Source organism: Apteryx mantelli, chromosome 5 (assembly GCF_036417845.1).
Source record: "Apteryx mantelli isolate bAptMan1 chromosome 5, bAptMan1.hap1, whole genome shotgun sequence".
NCBI lineage: Eukaryota > Metazoa > Chordata > Aves > Apterygiformes > Apterygidae > Apteryx > Apteryx mantelli.
In genome coordinates this window covers 61990015-62007316 of record NC_089982.1, presented here as the reverse complement: position 1 = coordinate 62007316, position 17302 = coordinate 61990015, and the positions used below count along the sequence as shown (strand labels likewise).

Below are 17302 nucleotides of genomic sequence, written 5' to 3'. Positions count from 1 at the left end.
ACATAACTTTATCCATCTCGCTGCGAAGCACGTTTTCCAGAACTGGGGGTTTATTTTGTGACTTCTTATAGTGACCTCCTCAGTGACTCATAAAATATATTCTAATGTTCCCAATGGTAGTAGTATTTTTTTTCCTTTCTTCAGCAAAGGAAGACTAGTAACAGCCGTGATGAATGCCAAACTGCCTTTTATTACAGTAAAATCACAGAATCACAGAATGGTTGAGGTTGGAAGGGACCTCTGGAGATCATCTAGTCCAACCCCCCTGCTCAAGCAGGGTCACCTAGAGCACGTTGCACAGGATTGCATCCAGGCGGGTTCTGAATATCTCCAGAAAAGGAGACTCCAAAACCTCTCTGGGCAACCTGTTCAGTGCTCTGTCACCCTCACAGTGAAAAAAGGGTATGCTTTGCCTCAAAATTAAGAAGTAAAATGAGGAAAGGGCACGAGGAATCAGACAGAAACAAGAACCACAAGCTGTTGGGCAAGAGTCTGCAAATCCCGTGTTTAATCACGTATTTCACACAAGACTGCCGGAGCCAAGGCAGACGGTAACTTACCGGAAAATTGTGTACACACCTCTTAAGTTTCCTTTAGCCCATTTCATGTGAACACAGATAGAACTAGGGTGCAAAGGGCTTTCTGAAAAGCCAAATCTCAGTTGCTTAATTCTACAGCCACATACTTCAGTTAGGGCTTAGCCTCTGCTTGTTTTGAGGAAGGATTACACTTCCTACCAAAAGAAATAGAAAACCGCGCTTGGACGCCAGCGCAGTGCCCGCCCTCAGCCGCGCCCGCCGCCGCAGCCCAACCGCCACCCCGCCGCCCGCTCAGCGCGGGCGGGGCGCCTCCTCCCGCCGAAGCCGCCCGCTCAGCTCCCCGCAGGCAGCGGCAGCTCCGCGGGGGGCTGCGGCCGCGAGGCGGGAGGGCGCCCCGGGGCCCGGCACGCGGCTGCGCTCGCGCCTGAAGCGAGCCGCCGCTGCCCCGCCGCTGAGGGGCGGTAATGGCGGCCGGGCAGCTCCCCGCAGCGGGCCGGCGCTCCCGTCCTCGCCTGCAGCCCCGGCACGGCTCGGCAGCGGCCCGAGCAGCCCCCTCGCAAGGCAAGGCAAGGCAAGGCAAGGCAAGGGGCGGCCCCCCAGAGAGACTCAGCGAGCCTTCCTTCCCTCGCTGCCTCCTCCCTCCGTCCCTCCCCGCGGCGCGGCCGGCCCGGCCTCCTCCCGCCGCTGCTGCCGACGTGGCGGGGCGGGGAAGGCAGGGAGCAGGGGGCGCGCCGGCAAGGGGACTGCTGAGCGGTAAGGCGCAAAGGGATTTCTTCTTCTTCTGCCACTCTCGAAACTGCCTGCGGGCCCCTCGCAATTCCTCTGCCCCAGAGGAGAAACAAGAACGGAAAGAAGGGAAACTGCGGTCACCGTGGGTCCGAGGGGGCGGCGCGCGGGCTGCTCCCGCTTCGCCCCCCGAGCGCGGGGCAGGTGGCGGCGGGGCAGGGGACTCCCGGGCGGGGCGGGGGCAGTGCGGGCACCCGGTCCCGGTCCCGCGGGGCTCCGCGGGCGCCTCTCCCCGCCGGCCGTGCCGGCACCGCCGCCGACAGAGGAGCGCCCCGTGACAGCGGGCGTCGAGCGAGGGGGAGCGGGGCGCCGCGGGGAAGTGCCCCCTCGCGGGCAGGAAAGGGCGGTTATCCCGCCCGGAGGCGCTTGTTTGCCTTTGGAGGTGCCCGTCGGCGCTCGGGTTTGCTTTCGAGGCGGGATTAAACTCGGCAGGCGGCTGCTGCGCCTCCGGGTGCGGGTCGGCAGGTGTCACTGAGCCGCGGCGGGAGGCGGCGCGGCGCGGCCCGCCTCGCCTGCTGGAGGCAGGGTGCTCACGTACAGCCCTCTCCCAAGCTGGTCGTGAAATGCTCCCCTTGAAGCGTTCAGAGTAATTCTCTCACAGCAGAGTTTTCTGAGCTGATTTACATCAGGAGAGTTGCTTGAGTGACGCCTTACCTCGTGTTCAAGAAGACAGACTTCTGGTTTTTAACTGATTTGGGGAGTCGTTTTGTTACATGCTTTGCTCCCGTAAGAACGGTGTAACAGAGAGCTGTTGGCCTTAAGGGTTTTCCAATATACGGCCCAATCCCACAAACAATTATGCACACATTTATAATTGGTGCGCATGTTAAATTATGTGCTCTTTGAAGAATTTTACTGGTGGTGTGTCTGTTCTTACTCAGATCTTATCCTGATGCAGATATATATCCTGAAGCTATATATGTACATACACTCAGGATTTATAGATTTTAGTAGAAGTTGCTCCTATCTGACAGTGGAATTTGGTTTACAGACAGAAAGAAAAATTTTCTTTAGGCAATGCTGCCCATCATGCAGTAAGCACTGTTAAAGCAATGGTGATATTTACCTGTATTTAAGCATTTGTCTAGTATTTGCTATATTTGTAATGGAACACTGCAAATACTTATGGCAAATGTAAAGATTCTGACTTGTAAACACATGCTTTTTAAAGGTAATTCAGTTACAGTGTAAACTGAAGTAATATAAGTAGCATCAAGTGCTTACTTATTTATGTCTCTTATTCACTGATACTGAATGCTGTTCTTGGGAACCATTCAAACAGCTGATCTACATTCAGACTAGAAAAACAAGCTACTAAAGCCACAGATGTACCTGATTCTATAGACTTTAATAAACTACGCTAATTTAAATCCATCTTTCTCAGGAAGAGTTCTAAATCCTTAATACATTTTGCTTTTTGCCTTTTCCTCTGTTCCTCAGTCTCTTTTAGAACCCCAGTCCTTCCTAACAGGCACAAAGCTTTGGACCATATTTAATTCATATGGGAGTCAATGAAAAGACACCATCTACAGAGAGGATTGCTTGAGTTTTGCCGTGCAACTCTGCATATAGACAAGACCTTGCAATGACAGCTCTCTGTCAAGGGTTGTCTTCTGAGTACAGTGCCAGACATACTATTGTTGCCAACAAGTAAGTAATAGTAATCACTGTACAGTATTCCTTTTGGACTCTGCCAGTGCCGCTCCTTAATCAGGTGTAGTGCCTGCTCAGAGGCCATTTCTTCCCTTCCTGGATTCTCAGCCTGCTGAGAATTTGAATATTCTCAAATTATGTGCTTTCTCCATTATGTTAGTATCACCACAGTCGTAGTCACATACTTTTATCGACTCCCTGTCATCCTTCTCTCCATTAGTCAGCAGGCTATAGGAGCCTGTGTATCTGGAAGTGATGAAAATGAGACCAAGAGCTGTTTGGTCATTGCATTCCAGTGGCATTGCAGATCAGATCATCCTTGTTCCCCAGTAGCCACATTAAAGAACACAGGAATTAATCTTGTGGAAGCTCTCATATTTGACTTCTCCAGACAAATGAACATCCCTTCTCTCTCACCAAACTTTATCTTGGAAAACAAAAGAATATTGCTGCTCTTCATACTTGAGTGTGATCCTGCAAGGTGAATGGAGTACTCAAAATATAATGGTATTATCAGGCATGATGCATGTGCCACAGGGCTCCATGCTTCAGGAGACCTTATGCCACGGCCCTCACCCCCCCCTTTTTTTTCAACAATAGCTTATGGGAAACACTGCATATTTTGGGTTCATTCAAAGGTTCATGAAATTTAGAAAGACTAATTTATTTTCTATATTCAGAATTGAAAATGTCTGAAGACATACATGATGGCATCCCAGCTGAAGAGAAACCTGAAGTAACGGAAATGCCCAGCAATGATGTATTGCCTCATGAGTCAGTGCCACACCTTGTGGAAGCTGGGATCTTGCCTGTGCCTTCACAAGATGAAGGTGAACAGGCCACTCAGTGTGCCAGTAAGGGACAGGAAGGAGACATATTTTTTATTGAAAATCCTTTGACTGAAAAAGTAATTGAAAGTCTGCCTTCCAATGGAGAGGTGACTGAAAACATGCCCGCTGAGTGCAATGAGACTGTAAGCCTTGATGCTGACCCTGAATCTGAGGAAACACTACATGAGCAAAGCAGTCCAGTAAGTAAGATTTTCTTTTCCGGAAAAGCTGCCTTCCCTGCTTTATAAGGAGAATAGAATTTTGTAAAATGTACATAACGTTTGCAGTGGTTACCACTTTTTTATGTATATAAAAACTTAGGGAATTATATGCAGGGAGCCTACATGGGAATAAAATTAATTGAATTGCAATGCCAAGCTTTTGGAAACTAGGAAGAGTTGGTTTTCTTTTCACCAGTATGATATAAATTTGGTCTTTTTAGCCTGGATGCAATAAAACCATGTCAGAGCCTAAGTCTTAGTAAGAATCTAGTCCCTTTTGTAAAGATACGCAATACTGCAGTGATTTTGTTATCTGGTTATATACTACTAATTTTCTGTACAGATCCCCTGCTTTGTTCAGTTCACAGAATGAACCTGGAAAAGGGCAGAACTTAAGTTACAATTGCAGTACTAAATCTTGTACTTTCTAATTGCATCTGCAGTACTAAATCTTGTACTTTCTAATTTTCAAATCATAGACTTCACAGCCTAAATAGTGTATATTTCACAGGATTCAGTCAAACTGGGGCCCTTTGTTCTAGGCCAGTGGTTTTCAATTTGTGATCCTCAGACCTGTGCGAGTCCTTTGAGTAACTGTAAGAAGTTACTCAAGAAGTTACTGTTAGAAGTAGAAGAAAACTAACAAAAACAAATTTTTTACAGTCTACACAGCATTCAATATACCTGACATAGCTAAAATAGGTTCACATCTCCACTGAAAAATGTTCAGGCGTTCACACATTGGGAAAGGTTAAAATAACTTTGTTTTAGTCACTCCACCAGAGACAGTGACCTACCTCAAGGAGATTACAGGGGATGTATACAATACAGAATACAGCGCTGCCTTGGGGTACTTCACAATTAACTCAAAAACCAAAAGCTGCAGAAGTGATATGTTAGTAGAGACTTTATCAAGGCTGCTAGTTTCTTAGAATTATTTAAATATGTAATACTGAAAATTGTTCAATACCACATACTAATGAAAAAGAAGGGCATCACCTCCTCTGGCTGGTGTTTTGATTGAACTCCATTGTTAGGAGTACCTAAGTTTTAGGCACCTTCAGGAATAGGTGACTTGAACTAAGCTTTCTATTCTGCTTTCTTGGGCACAGAAGTCTGAACTTCACATAAGACCCAATCCAGCAGTGACCATAAGCATTTTAAGATCCCATTGAGAATCTGTTGCATTTTTAGGAAGACCTTTAAAAAAATGTTCTTTAGAACTATGAATACAGAGGCAATAAAATCAGTCATTATACTAAAGCTAAAGAAGGGCATATCTGTCCGGGGATACTATAAATGAAATAAGCTAGAATGACAGTTTAGAGCGATAGCTAATTCTTAACTAATTCTCCATATGGACGCACTTATTTCACATTGAAGTTGTAGTCATATGTTCGCTGCACAGATGTCTGCTAATACCACTTCACTGGTATTAGCACTTTCCCAAACAGATGTTACAATTCGATAGCTAGAAGTTACTGTACAGCGTTGGAGCCTGCTGAATGTGTTATGGGGCCATTCAGCTCAAAAGCTGCAAGGTTATTTTAACTCACTATGGAAGGCTGTTTGAATTGGCCTATCAGACTTTGTATTGAAACAGCCAAATGATCTGTTTCACAGACACCAAAATGAGGTTGATGGCCTTGATTTCCTCCTGAAGGGTAGAAAGGGTGAGGTGAGAACAGTAACATCCTGCAGTTTGTTAAGAATGATATTTTTCATGCTTGGACTACTCTGCACAAAAGCATAAGCATCCACCTGAGGATCTGGTGGCAAAACTTTTGTTACTACTCATTCTGGGCTATTTCTCTGTATACATGAGCCCTGACTCTTCAGAATCATTCTTCAGAAGACATCATCATCAGTGAAGTTAAGTATTGTATTACAAAATGCCTATTTGTAAATTGTATACCCTTGTAAGCAATCACACAGCCTTTTAAGCTGGTATCATCATTTATTACATGCTGGATCCTGTTGCCTGGCAGGTTCATTGTTTTTCCTCCTGCCTCCAGATAGTATGCATTGTAGACAGTGGAGTAATATTTTTCTTCTTACAGGAGGTGGACTCCTCATCTAAAGCAAGTAGATGGGGAGCTTGGGGTACCTGGGGCAAGTCTCTCCTGTCATCAGCTTCTGCCACAGTGGGTAAGTGTTCAATCAATAAAGTACTTGGAAATATGTAAGTCATTTTAATGCATCATTAAATACTCTTAAAGACAACAACTAAAGTCAAACTGCTTGCCTTGATTAATAAGATTCATACATCATTTTGTCCTTGTATGCCTGGCAAGCTCATGGTGTGCCATGACGTTAATGGGAAGAGGGACCTTCCTAAACTGTCAACGCACATAAATATTTCTTCAGGTCAGATTATGGACAATGTATTAGGTTTGTCTGTAGAACGAGTGAGTTACCTCATAGTGGCTACTTCACAGAAAGGATATGATCTGCTGCAATTACTATCAGCAAAAGCTCAGGATTTTTGAAGTCAAAGCCCTCCACCCCAGATTCATGCACGTATGTGTTTATGGTTTATATACTAAGACTTCTGTCTGTAAAATATAAATTCGTTTCTTGTAAGTCATTCCAGCTTTCAGTGCCAGGCAATGAAGCTCTTAAGCTATCCTACTGGACTTTAGAGAGTGGAAGAACATATTGAAACATATTCTGAAAAACATAATCCCCTTCTAACTGCCTGCTCAAATCAACTAAGTCACTAGTGTTTATAAAAGATTCCATTTCTGTTAACCTGTGTGATATGCCTTATGTTTTTTACATTGCAGTTGTACCAAGCTATCTTTTATCTTTTGTGAAGCCTTAGCAAAAGCAAACTGTTGCAAATCAACATATATACTGAATTGTTCCAGATGAACAGAAATCTCAAAATCCTTGGATCCCATGCTCATTTCTGATAGTGTGTCAGCCCAGAATGTTCTCATGAAGACTTAAAGTCTTGATTATTACCCACCAGAAAGAACTCACACAGATAATAAATGAAGCATACAAATACCTAGTTACCAATGGGAAATTATTTCTCACAAAACAGCTACTAAGTTGCTAACTTCTCAGTTCTAATCAGAGATACACAGAACACCTTCAAAAGATGAACCTAAGAATTAAAATTAATTACTGGCTTCATGATCCTATATATAAGGCTAAATAATCCTCTTCCTTATCCACCCTCTGTACCATGGGCAATAAATTATTTCTGTCTGTTTCTCAGAGAAGAGGGAACTTCCCTATCACCTCCTTTTTCAGTTACACCCACACTCAACAGGTCTTAACTACCCTTTCTTTCAGGAAGTCCAACCAATTAACATACCTAATTAAACTTAGAATGGGTTTCTAAGATTTCTTTAAACTGACAAGTGCAGACTGCTGCTGAAAGGGGCAGGACAGACCCAGCAACGTTTTTCTTTCTTATGCCAACAGTAGCATTTGTGTAGTGATGTGGGGAGCTGGTTTATGGAAACTGGACTGATTTCATTGAAAAGTACAAATGAAATACGAGTTTTCATCTGGATTGGTTTATTAGTTCTGTAATCTGGCTCACCATTTGATCATGTAACTGCTACTGCTGGTGTGAGGGAATGAGGAAAATGATGGGAAGTTACAGAACATGCAGGTAGGGACAAGGACAACTTAGCTAAATGTGGAACCGCTTAAGTGTTCTCAACCTGTGTTTAACCGTAAAGCTTAGTGCTTCTCATTCAGAGCTGTAGAACAGCTTGGGTGTCTAAAATTTGGCTTATCTTTTCCCCAACAATATTATCTGGTCTAATAAGAGATACTACTTTCACAGACTTCACAAGCCTTGCCTCTCTTATGCCCTCAGCCCATCATGACTACATAGCTACAACAGCATTCTGAAAAGAATTTGGCTTAGTGTACGTAACCGAACAGGAAAAGTTATGTGCATAAAAGTAATTTTGCTCTTGATCAGTTGGAATTGGAATGGTGATAAACATTTCAGTTCATTTTTACAATTGCAGCAATGAGTTTCTTGGAACAGAGCTCATTCAGGTGATTCAGTCTTGCCTGTGAGATCGCCATATTTATATTCTGTTTAGCTTTTGCAGCAGATAATATTTTATCAAATGGACATGCTAATGTTGTTTGTGAGTAGCAAGATTATTTGTTACCAAGCAGACATTGCTCTTGCAGGCTTGCAGTGGCAATCTCGCTCACAATCTTCTTTTGCTTTGAAGTCTTGGCCTCCAGGAGGATTGAATTCAGTACCACAAAGAAAAGTATACATTTTCTGTGGGGCAGCATGGCCTTGGATATTTTTTTGTAAAACTGATTTGAACTTTTCTGAAAGTTTTGAGTGCCATTGTAAAGGTTGGGGATTCTAACCAGAATGTGTGTTGTATCCCTTCTTATAGTCTAATAAGTAAATAAGATCCCCTTCAAAGCTCTTGGCCACTTAGTCTATAAAACCTGCTGCCAGCATTGTATCTCTGTGGGTTACATTCAGTGGACTTTCTTACGATATGATCTTGTTTTTAATATATAGGCCATATAACATTTTGGTTCATATACATTAAAAATTCATGCTTAGTTCACAGTGGCTTCTTAACATACCATCTGACTGTATCATCATCATTACCACCTTCATTATATGTAAATATACAGTGATTTTGCTGTCTATGCAGCTGGACTTGATATGGTGGTGTGATGATACATATTTTAAATAGGAATATGATCCCCATGTATATATTTGCATCATGATTATTATTTTTAAAAAGAGCACAGTGGGAACAGGTGAAGCTGCATAAGCAAAAAAAAATCACAAACAGAAAAAATTTTTAATTTGTTTTAATTTTACAGGAGAGTGGTTGCACGAAGTCACACTGAAGGTCTAGTTTCTGGCAGTGGCCAGTAGCAACTGGGAAATCGCCTAAAACCACATGTATATAAAGAAGCCCTTTCCCCTGTTTTCTGCTCCCATCTTTTGGAATCTGCAGCTTAGAGAATACTTGACCCTGGCGTTGAATCCACATATTCCTATGTAATAATTCTGGGTCTAATTTTGCCCAATGAATTTGTTAAATAAAATAGACTTTGAATAAAGTAGAAGTCAAGGTTGCATTCTCATCTCCCATAGTCAGACTTACTACATTTTGCATCCTTACTCTGATTGTTTTTTCCTTTATAAGGTGTCCAAGTCTGATACTGGATCCTTGAATCTTGATTAACAACATTTACATTTATTTTCCATGACATTTTAACTTGTGATGCTGACTCTAATATTATAATATAGTTCACTGAACTCAAGTTAACTCTGAAGACCATGTAGATAATCTTAGATTTGGTCTAAGAAATCACTGAAGGAGGTAATAGTTTATATTCCTGATATAGAGGGGTTATTTCCTTCTTGTGTATTATGGATATTCATGCTTGATCCTGTGAAGCATTTACTGCCTGTCACTGTCATAGACAGGATGTGGGACTGGGTTTAACATATATCTGATTCAGTATGATAATTCCAAGAGAGAGAGAAAGAAGCTATTGGGAATCTTTGCAAGCTTTCTTCTTTTTAATAATATTTATTTTTCCCCTTAAAGTTACCTGGTGTAGTATCTGAGCAATTCAAACAACACTTCATCTCCTTTCATCAGAAAATGGATGTGCCATGATCCAGGACATTTGAATGTTGCTTATTTATTCATTGTAGCAAGTGTTACAAATCAAGCTGCTTTTATGGAATTAGACTTACCAGCAGCACCTTCAGTATGTGATTTTTCTGTTTCTCTGTCGTTATATTTGTAGAACATAGCTGTTTTTCTGGTCAAGCTTTTTTTTTTTTTTTAAACAAACTGTACAACGTAAAAATACCAGAAATAGTTTGTGATTGACTAAACGTTTTAAAGGGCTTACCAGATACATACAGCTTTTACCAAATACATTCCTTTCTCTTTAAGACTGAGCTGAAATGGTTGTTCAAGTATCTCAATTTCATTATCCTTCAAGCCCTGATTTAGAGCTCCCAAACAGATTAGCATTTTTGCATGGCTATAATATGCTTAGTGTTGCTAATTATTTCATTTCCAATAATAAAGTTGTTTCCATATAATTTATATCTTATCTCTTTAACTAACTTTGAAGATATAGCCAGTGATTGTTTTGGGGGTTGTTTTGTCTTCTAAAGAAAACATCTTCTGTCTTTGAACTGCCTTTGACCTTTTTTGGATCATTGAGGTCCAGCTCCATGACATTTTTGTCTGTGAAAGGCAGGCAGGATATCCTTCTGCACAACAGGTTCCATAATGCCTTTGGATTAGTTAGTGCCTCAGCCATGCTCAGTGGCTGACACTAGATGTCACACTAAGAAAGTTATTGAATTTTTGTCGTTGATGAGGTGAAAAGTTTTATTTTGTTTTTAAAAGGTGCGCAAAAAGTTTGGTTTTCTGCCCTATGCAACCACAGTGGAGTAGCTCCACTGAAATAGTTATTGGGATGATAAGATGGTAGAATTAAGCTCACTGTGCTTTGGAGACACAACCCCGTTGTTACAGTTGTTGCTATCATTTTACCCTCTTTCATTTAAGTTGTATTTTTTAGTAAATCAGAAATAACACAATCCATTCTTTCAGTAGTAGAGTTGATAAAATTCTGCTCTGACACAGGGTTACCATTATAGCTAAGCCAATTTAATAGCTAGCAGCCACTGAAATGAATAGTCCTGCACCTCTCTTCTCCTTGCATGTTTCTTCCTCCTCCCTGTGTCAGCACGCATGTTCTCCTGAGCCTCTGGCAAACCAGTTCAGGAAGCTAAGCTGAAGAAGAATAACCCTAAAGGAAAGAAAGATCCATTTTCTGCCTGTTTAGTTCCTTGAGCTAACTCTCTGTGGGATGAGATAAGTGCCAGTGCCAACAGAAGGGACAAATAGGCAACACAAGAGGAGCAGGAACTTCCTTACCAGCACCAGGAAGTCATTAGATCACCTTAGCTCTAACATCAAACCTTTTACCCCAAGGCTTAAGTCAGGCAAAATGTGTTCTCAGCTCATACTTGAAGCTTGACACTTCTGTTTAAAAAAAAACAACAGTTTGTATGCTTGAGAGCTTGCCTGATTTTTTTTTTCCCAGCTAAGCTATCAGCTAGCTTAGTGAAAGTTATTACCTCTTCCCACAAGCCTTACCTTTCAAATGCTGTAGTGTTGGATGAATTATATGGATGAATTATATAGTTCATATTTTTGCCTAAGTTATGATGCTCAACAGGCTGCATTTCCAAGCAAAGTCTATTTCTTAACATGGTGTATACATATGCTTCACTCTTTGCATGTTTGGTTGTTGTTTTCTTTTTTTTTTTTTTTAATTCAAGTGCCCTTTATAAGACTATCATCTGTAAATATCCCTTATACAATAAAAGTAAGAAGAAACAGAACCCAGCTATTTAAATGGGCTTTGAAATTCATACTGTAAAGCCGCTCAATGCATCTTTCATACATTGTCATAAGTAATGTTTAGCTATCTTGATTATTTTACATCTAATGTACATTCATCTGTTTTTTCATTCTTCATCTAGTAGAGTGATGTACAGAAATATCAGACACCGTAAACCTCTGCTGTATGCTCCTTGTTTTCCTGTCCCTCAGTATGACAGAATGAAATGCCACTTTCCATGTCTCTTTGTTCATGAGCATGGATATTATTACACGTGGATATATGCAATAATCAACATTATACAGCTTAAATTTAAGGTTGTGTGGAATGAAAATGCTTGAGATAATGTGAAATTAAAGCATTGAAATGATGTGAAAATCTGTTTCATTCCCTACAAATATTATTCCCCTGTTGTGAAATAAAGAATGATAAAAAACAACAGCTGGATATTATGCTCATACCTTATGTGGTCATAAAAAGGACAGTTAATCCCTTCAGAAGATGTATCTTTCACTGCATATATTACAGCTGATTAAGGAGAAACTATTTATGCTGAAAATCACATGGTGGTCACTCAGCTGTTTTGTAAATAACAAATTACAGCTGCTGTAGAAATACCCCCTTATTTTCCACAGTTCTTCCTTTTTAAGAATATATTGAATGTAAGTAACAGACTATCAGCCAGGAGGAATTGTGGATGTGCTTTGGGGGTTTGCAGTCCCATTTACTTTCTTGTGATTTAGAAGAGGTTGAGAACCAAAAATGTATTGTAACAATCTTTACGCCTATTGCTATATTATTAAAACCTTATATCAGTTGCAATAAGGCGGTCTGAAACTGGTCTCATTTACAGATTTAATTGGAATTATTCCTGAATCAGTCTGAATGGCATAATTACTATCAGAATCTAGCCTGTGTTGTTTCTTTAAGTAAAAGGAAGACAATTTTGCTAAAGCCCTAAAGTGAATGGAGACCAACCAAGAAAAAAAAGAATATTTTCTTCAAAAAGTGAGCACTTGAAAAAACTTATCTTGTAGCTCTTCTATCTCTGCTGTTACAGAGGAGCAGTAGATGGAGGTATCAGAGATGTTTCCAAGTTTACAGTATCAATTCAATTATGTCACCACACCCAGTGTAACAAAATCAGCGTACCGTTATCTCTTAAAATGCAGACTCATCTCCCATCAAATGTTTTATTTCTTTGCTTTTTACAATAACAAATAATGATTTTCGTTTCCAAAGCAATATGTAATTCTGCAGTGTTTATGCATTTGTATATCTCTAAGAGTGCTGACCTGTTTCAGTTGTGGTGTTCTGATCTCATCTGGTTGTGTCGTAGTCAAAGATACTTGCCCTATAGCTTAGTTCAGCAAAACCGCTCCTAGCTACCCTGAAAGGTTTTCTTATCATTCCAGTGCATGTAACCACAGCCCTAAAAATGCTGCTTCTCATAATTCTGAAATACAGTACAGCAACTGTGTGAATACAAATTTTCTTAGAGATATAAGCTTATCTGCAAAACTATGAGAATCACATTACAGAATGTGAAAAAAAACCTCTTTATGTTTATATTCAGGAAAAAGAAATTGCAAAATTAGTCTGAAAGTCCATCACTTTTTAATGAATTGTTAAAAGGAAATTTTTGCTTAATATTCTTAGTTACATCTTAATGTAATTACAAGACAGTAATATTTTGTTATGAAGTCAAAGTTCTTATGAAAATTTTATGTCAATGGAAAGAATGGATTTTTTGGTCATTTAAAAAGCTGTGAGCAGGAGAAATGGAAAGGAACATGACACAGTATCTATTACATTAGTTTAAAAGAACAAATAATAGTTATTTAAGTGAGTCCAAGGAATTTGTGTGGTAAAAATCATTACTCCAGAATGTATTCATGCTAATATTTTCGTTGAACCAATTAAAACGTGCAGGAGGCCAGGGCTAGACAAAGTAGTACTCCACTCTTCTATAACTGCGCTGAAACAGGTTTTGCAATAGACAAGAAGTTACCCATCAATGACTTCTATTTCTGTGGCTGATAACCTAGCACAGCCTATACAGTTGGACATATGCTTCATTTTGTAAGACATGAGATAGAATAGGCAAAGGTTGTATTTTCTTTAGACAGGTAAAAACATTTACCTGCCTAGTGTCCCTGTTTCAGTGTAAAATACCAGGATCCTATGCAGTTTACACCATCATATAGAAAATCACTTATTTTTGCTGGTCTGTTCCTTAAGGGACATCTGTTCTTTACTTTGTGGTTTCCTCCAGATACTCTGCTTTTCCTGTATGTGATCTTTCAAAGTACTGATTCACATATGGTTTCTAGAGTGTATTTATTATTGAATTCATAGAGCATCTGATGTGCAACCCATCTGACAATCACAGAATCATAAATCTAAACTCTCCGTTCTCTTATTCCATTCCAAATAGTTTTGCTGCGCCTTCCCTTAATCAGATATTCAAGAGGCATACATGAATGACTATATATATGTTTATATACATATATCCAGGTACAGAATACCAGCAAATGATATTTTACTGTAATTAAAATAACTAAGAAAAGATGTTTTTAACTTTTTAAATAGAAAGTTCACATAATTGTGGGAAAGTATGGACAACATTTAATGAATCTTTATGCCCTAGATGCCTAGGTATCTTCCTGAGCATCTGTACTAATGGCTTTACTGAAGTAATTTATTTCTTTACAGTTCAGCTTAAGGTAGAGAAGTGGAGAAGTGCAAAATTATCACTAATATTCCTTATGGATAGTTAGGGCAGATAGATAAATTACTCAGCCTTGTCCTACTGCTAGAAGTGATCAGCCTTACATGAGATGCAGTAACTGTGTACACACAAGAAAAATTAAAATAAGGTCACTCAAGCCTTTTCATTTTGTGTTGGAATGAGATACGAGAGTTGGTCAGTTGGTTACTTACTGCATCTCAGCTGTGTGTAGCAGCTTCCAGCTGAGGGTGGATAACTTTCAAATATGCTGGCTGGATCTTTTGTGATTGGATAAGCGTATCATGAACATAATTTGAGGGCAGTCTTTTTTTGAGGACAGTGTTTTTCAGCTACAGCTGATCCAGATTAAGTACCTACAACCTCCATTTGTTGACTAACAGCCAATCTCACCCTTTCCTGTAGCCAGATATTACCAATCCTTGTGATCTGCTGGTGTAAACTCTGTGTAGAAAAGCAGCGAAGCAATCATGTTCTGTCAAAATGGTTCAAATAAAAACACTAATGACATATATAAATTCTTTACATGAAACTAGACCATTTTAGCAGAACAGAGTTAGGGAGCCACTACATATACATCAGATAAAGGTGGTAAAATCCCTGTAGAAGATCTACTCTAGATCAGCTACCACTGGAACAGTAAGTCTTTCTGTGTCGTCAGACACTTACAGGCTTTAGGAAGTATATTCAAGCAGCAGCTTTGAGGATTTGCATTTTAGAATTTGACTTCGAATGCACCACTGAGGAACTTAAGTCCTGAAATATCTTTGATGATCCAGGTCGGCATTCCTAAAGAACATACCTACAGCCATAACATCCATGCAGCAGACTAAAGAATAGATTCTTTACTTCAATCCTGCAGTCACCCATAGTCCACCAAAAGGCAGGATGAAGTTAATTGTTCTAAACTTCTGAAAAGTATATGAGGCCAAACCCTATGGAATTAGGAGGACCATTAATTTCTGTTTAAACTAATGGGAATAGAATATATTCAGCATCCTGAAAAGCAGGAAGCTAAACTTATTTGTACCACTGAAACAAGATTTACAGTATTTCACATCCATTGCCATTTGTATTATATTTCAGCTTTATATTTCTGGTCAGTTAATATATTGAATGTAGTAGTACAAGCAAATTAATAACCTAGAAAACAAATTAAGCAAGTGAGGTAGGTTTAATACTAATTCTGATTTTCATCTATTTTTAAGTGATCATATGTGGAGCACAGCTATGCGCTCTTAGCAGTAAATTTTCAAATCATGTAATCTAAAATGTGTTTCTGCTGCAGGTCATAGGATAACAGCAGTAAAGGAAAAAGCAGGAACTACCCTAAGAATTCATAATGCAAGTTCAGCATCTTCAGAAGCAACAGATCCTCCTGCAGCTGAAACATCAGTTATACGTAAGTTCAAGTTCACTGAAATTGGACAAAGCTCTTTGACACTGCCAAATTGATACAATTTACAAAATTCTAAGTTTTCGATCACAGAATCCAGCTTACTGCAATTTGTGACTTGTAGATGTGACAGTACACTGTAGCTTGCTCTTTCTTGTCAGAAGCAGAAGATTCTCCAGACCAAAGCACTTCTGCGGATATTCCCTCTTCTCCTTCATCTGGATCTCGTGGGATGTTGTCAGCAATCAGTAATGTTGTGCAGAACACAGTGAGTCATTTCAGTGGGCCTCTCTTCTCTAGTTCTTTGTTTTTAGGTGCAACTTCATGTCAGCTTTGTTGGATCGTAGGTCTTTGTAAGAACAGTTCTGTTGTAGGTCTGTTTGAAGTGTCTTTTCCATGCTAAAATAACTGGCTCAAATTTAAAAAAAAGTCAAATACAAGTAAGGAGTTACTGATTTTAAATGAACATTTGGCAGCAGTTTTAGCTGAAAAATACAGTCGTCTTCTAAACTGTATACAATTCTGTAGATTCTTGGGAAATCTTTTTTATAGTCATGATATCATCATCTGATTTTTGCTGTTAAGTCCTTCCAGATAAAGTATGATAGGAAGATCTGTTCTTATTTTTGAAGACAAAAAAAATAAGATAATCCATTTGTTTAAGTTTTTTACTAAACTACCCCACTTCTGTATTGTTGTTCCCTAGTCATTATCTTTACGTCTTTTTCTAGTCTCTCATTTCATATTGGCTTTCCCAAAAAGTCATCTGATTGCAGACTCAATGAGGTAAAATCTTTTCTCCACCCTTCCTTCCTATTATATTTTCTGTATATTCTCCACATATTCTCCATATATTTTCTGTGTTGCATTTCATTCTTTTTCTCTTCTTCGGTGTTTCAGCTTTTGCAAAATCCTGTATTTGTTTCATTATGTTTCCAAATCAATTTTCATGTCATCTTGTTCACCAACAGTGTTTGCACATTATTATCATAGCAAATGTTTTCTCCTGAGCTTGTATGCTATTTAGCATGAAATTCTGGAAGATTTTAAGCATCAGCTAAAAAAGGGGATAACCAAGTCCCCATTGAGCATGTTTTATGAAATGGCAGTTCTTTTTCAGTGCAAATCCAGTTCACTCTGAGCACCTCATCATTCTGATATCAAACATTTTGGGAGCAGGGGAAGACTCCTATAGACAGTCCCTAGCAGAGAGTTGCTACAGAATCTGTAGGATCATAGGGCTTGCAAGAGCTGGGCATCAGCAAGATTACCTGACCATTGTATAGGTATGATTTTCAAATAAGAGAAATTTGCTCATATGCAGACCTAGAGAGACTATTATACCATTATACTTTTACTATACTATTGCTATACTGTACTATACTATTATACGTGTTGAATGTCACCAAAGAACAACTTAGGGTCTCAGTGGTTATGTGGCAACTCTTGCCGCTAACTAAAAAGTTTCCTGTAATGCTTCAGTCCTAAGAACTGCATTGCCATCTGAGACTTCTGTAAGCATTTTCCATTATATATCAGATTACATTGGCATGTGAGTATCTGCCAGATGCAGAATCCAGATTGGAATGGAAATCATTAGCCAGTGAAAGTTATTCTTCAGCATAGCTAAAGAATTGTGTGTGATGCTAGTAAGAAGACACAAAACAAAGAACCGCATTTCTATAGACAGCTCCAGAGTCATTACAGGTGTCAACATTTTAGAAGTGCAGGTC

General features: G+C 39.7%; 1 protein-coding gene across 6 annotated transcripts in view; it reads left to right on the top strand.

Annotated features, from left to right (window-relative positions):
- Window positions 1–1150: 1150 nt before the first annotated feature.
- The window catches only part of FAM114A1 (family with sequence similarity 114 member A1), a 39291-nt gene continuing 23139 nt past the window's right edge, over window positions 1151–17302 (top strand). For 2 of the 6 annotated variants that reach the window (XM_067298140.1, XM_067298136.1), the window contains exons 1-6: window positions 1329–1410; window positions 2766–2975; window positions 3659–4008; window positions 6090–6177; window positions 15462–15575; window positions 15731–15837. In XM_067298140.1, coding sequence (XP_067154241.1) covers window positions 3667–4008; window positions 6090–6177; window positions 15462–15575; window positions 15731–15837 — 651 coding nt within the window. In that variant the 5' untranslated portion in view covers window positions 1329–1410; window positions 2766–2975; window positions 3659–3666. Of the gene's footprint in view, window positions 1293–1327; window positions 1411–2765; window positions 2976–3658; window positions 4009–6089; window positions 6178–15461; window positions 15576–15730; window positions 15838–17302 lie in introns of those variants that run through there. The other 4 variants (XM_067298142.1, XM_067298141.1, XM_067298138.1 and 1 more) reach the window with 4 other exon arrangements.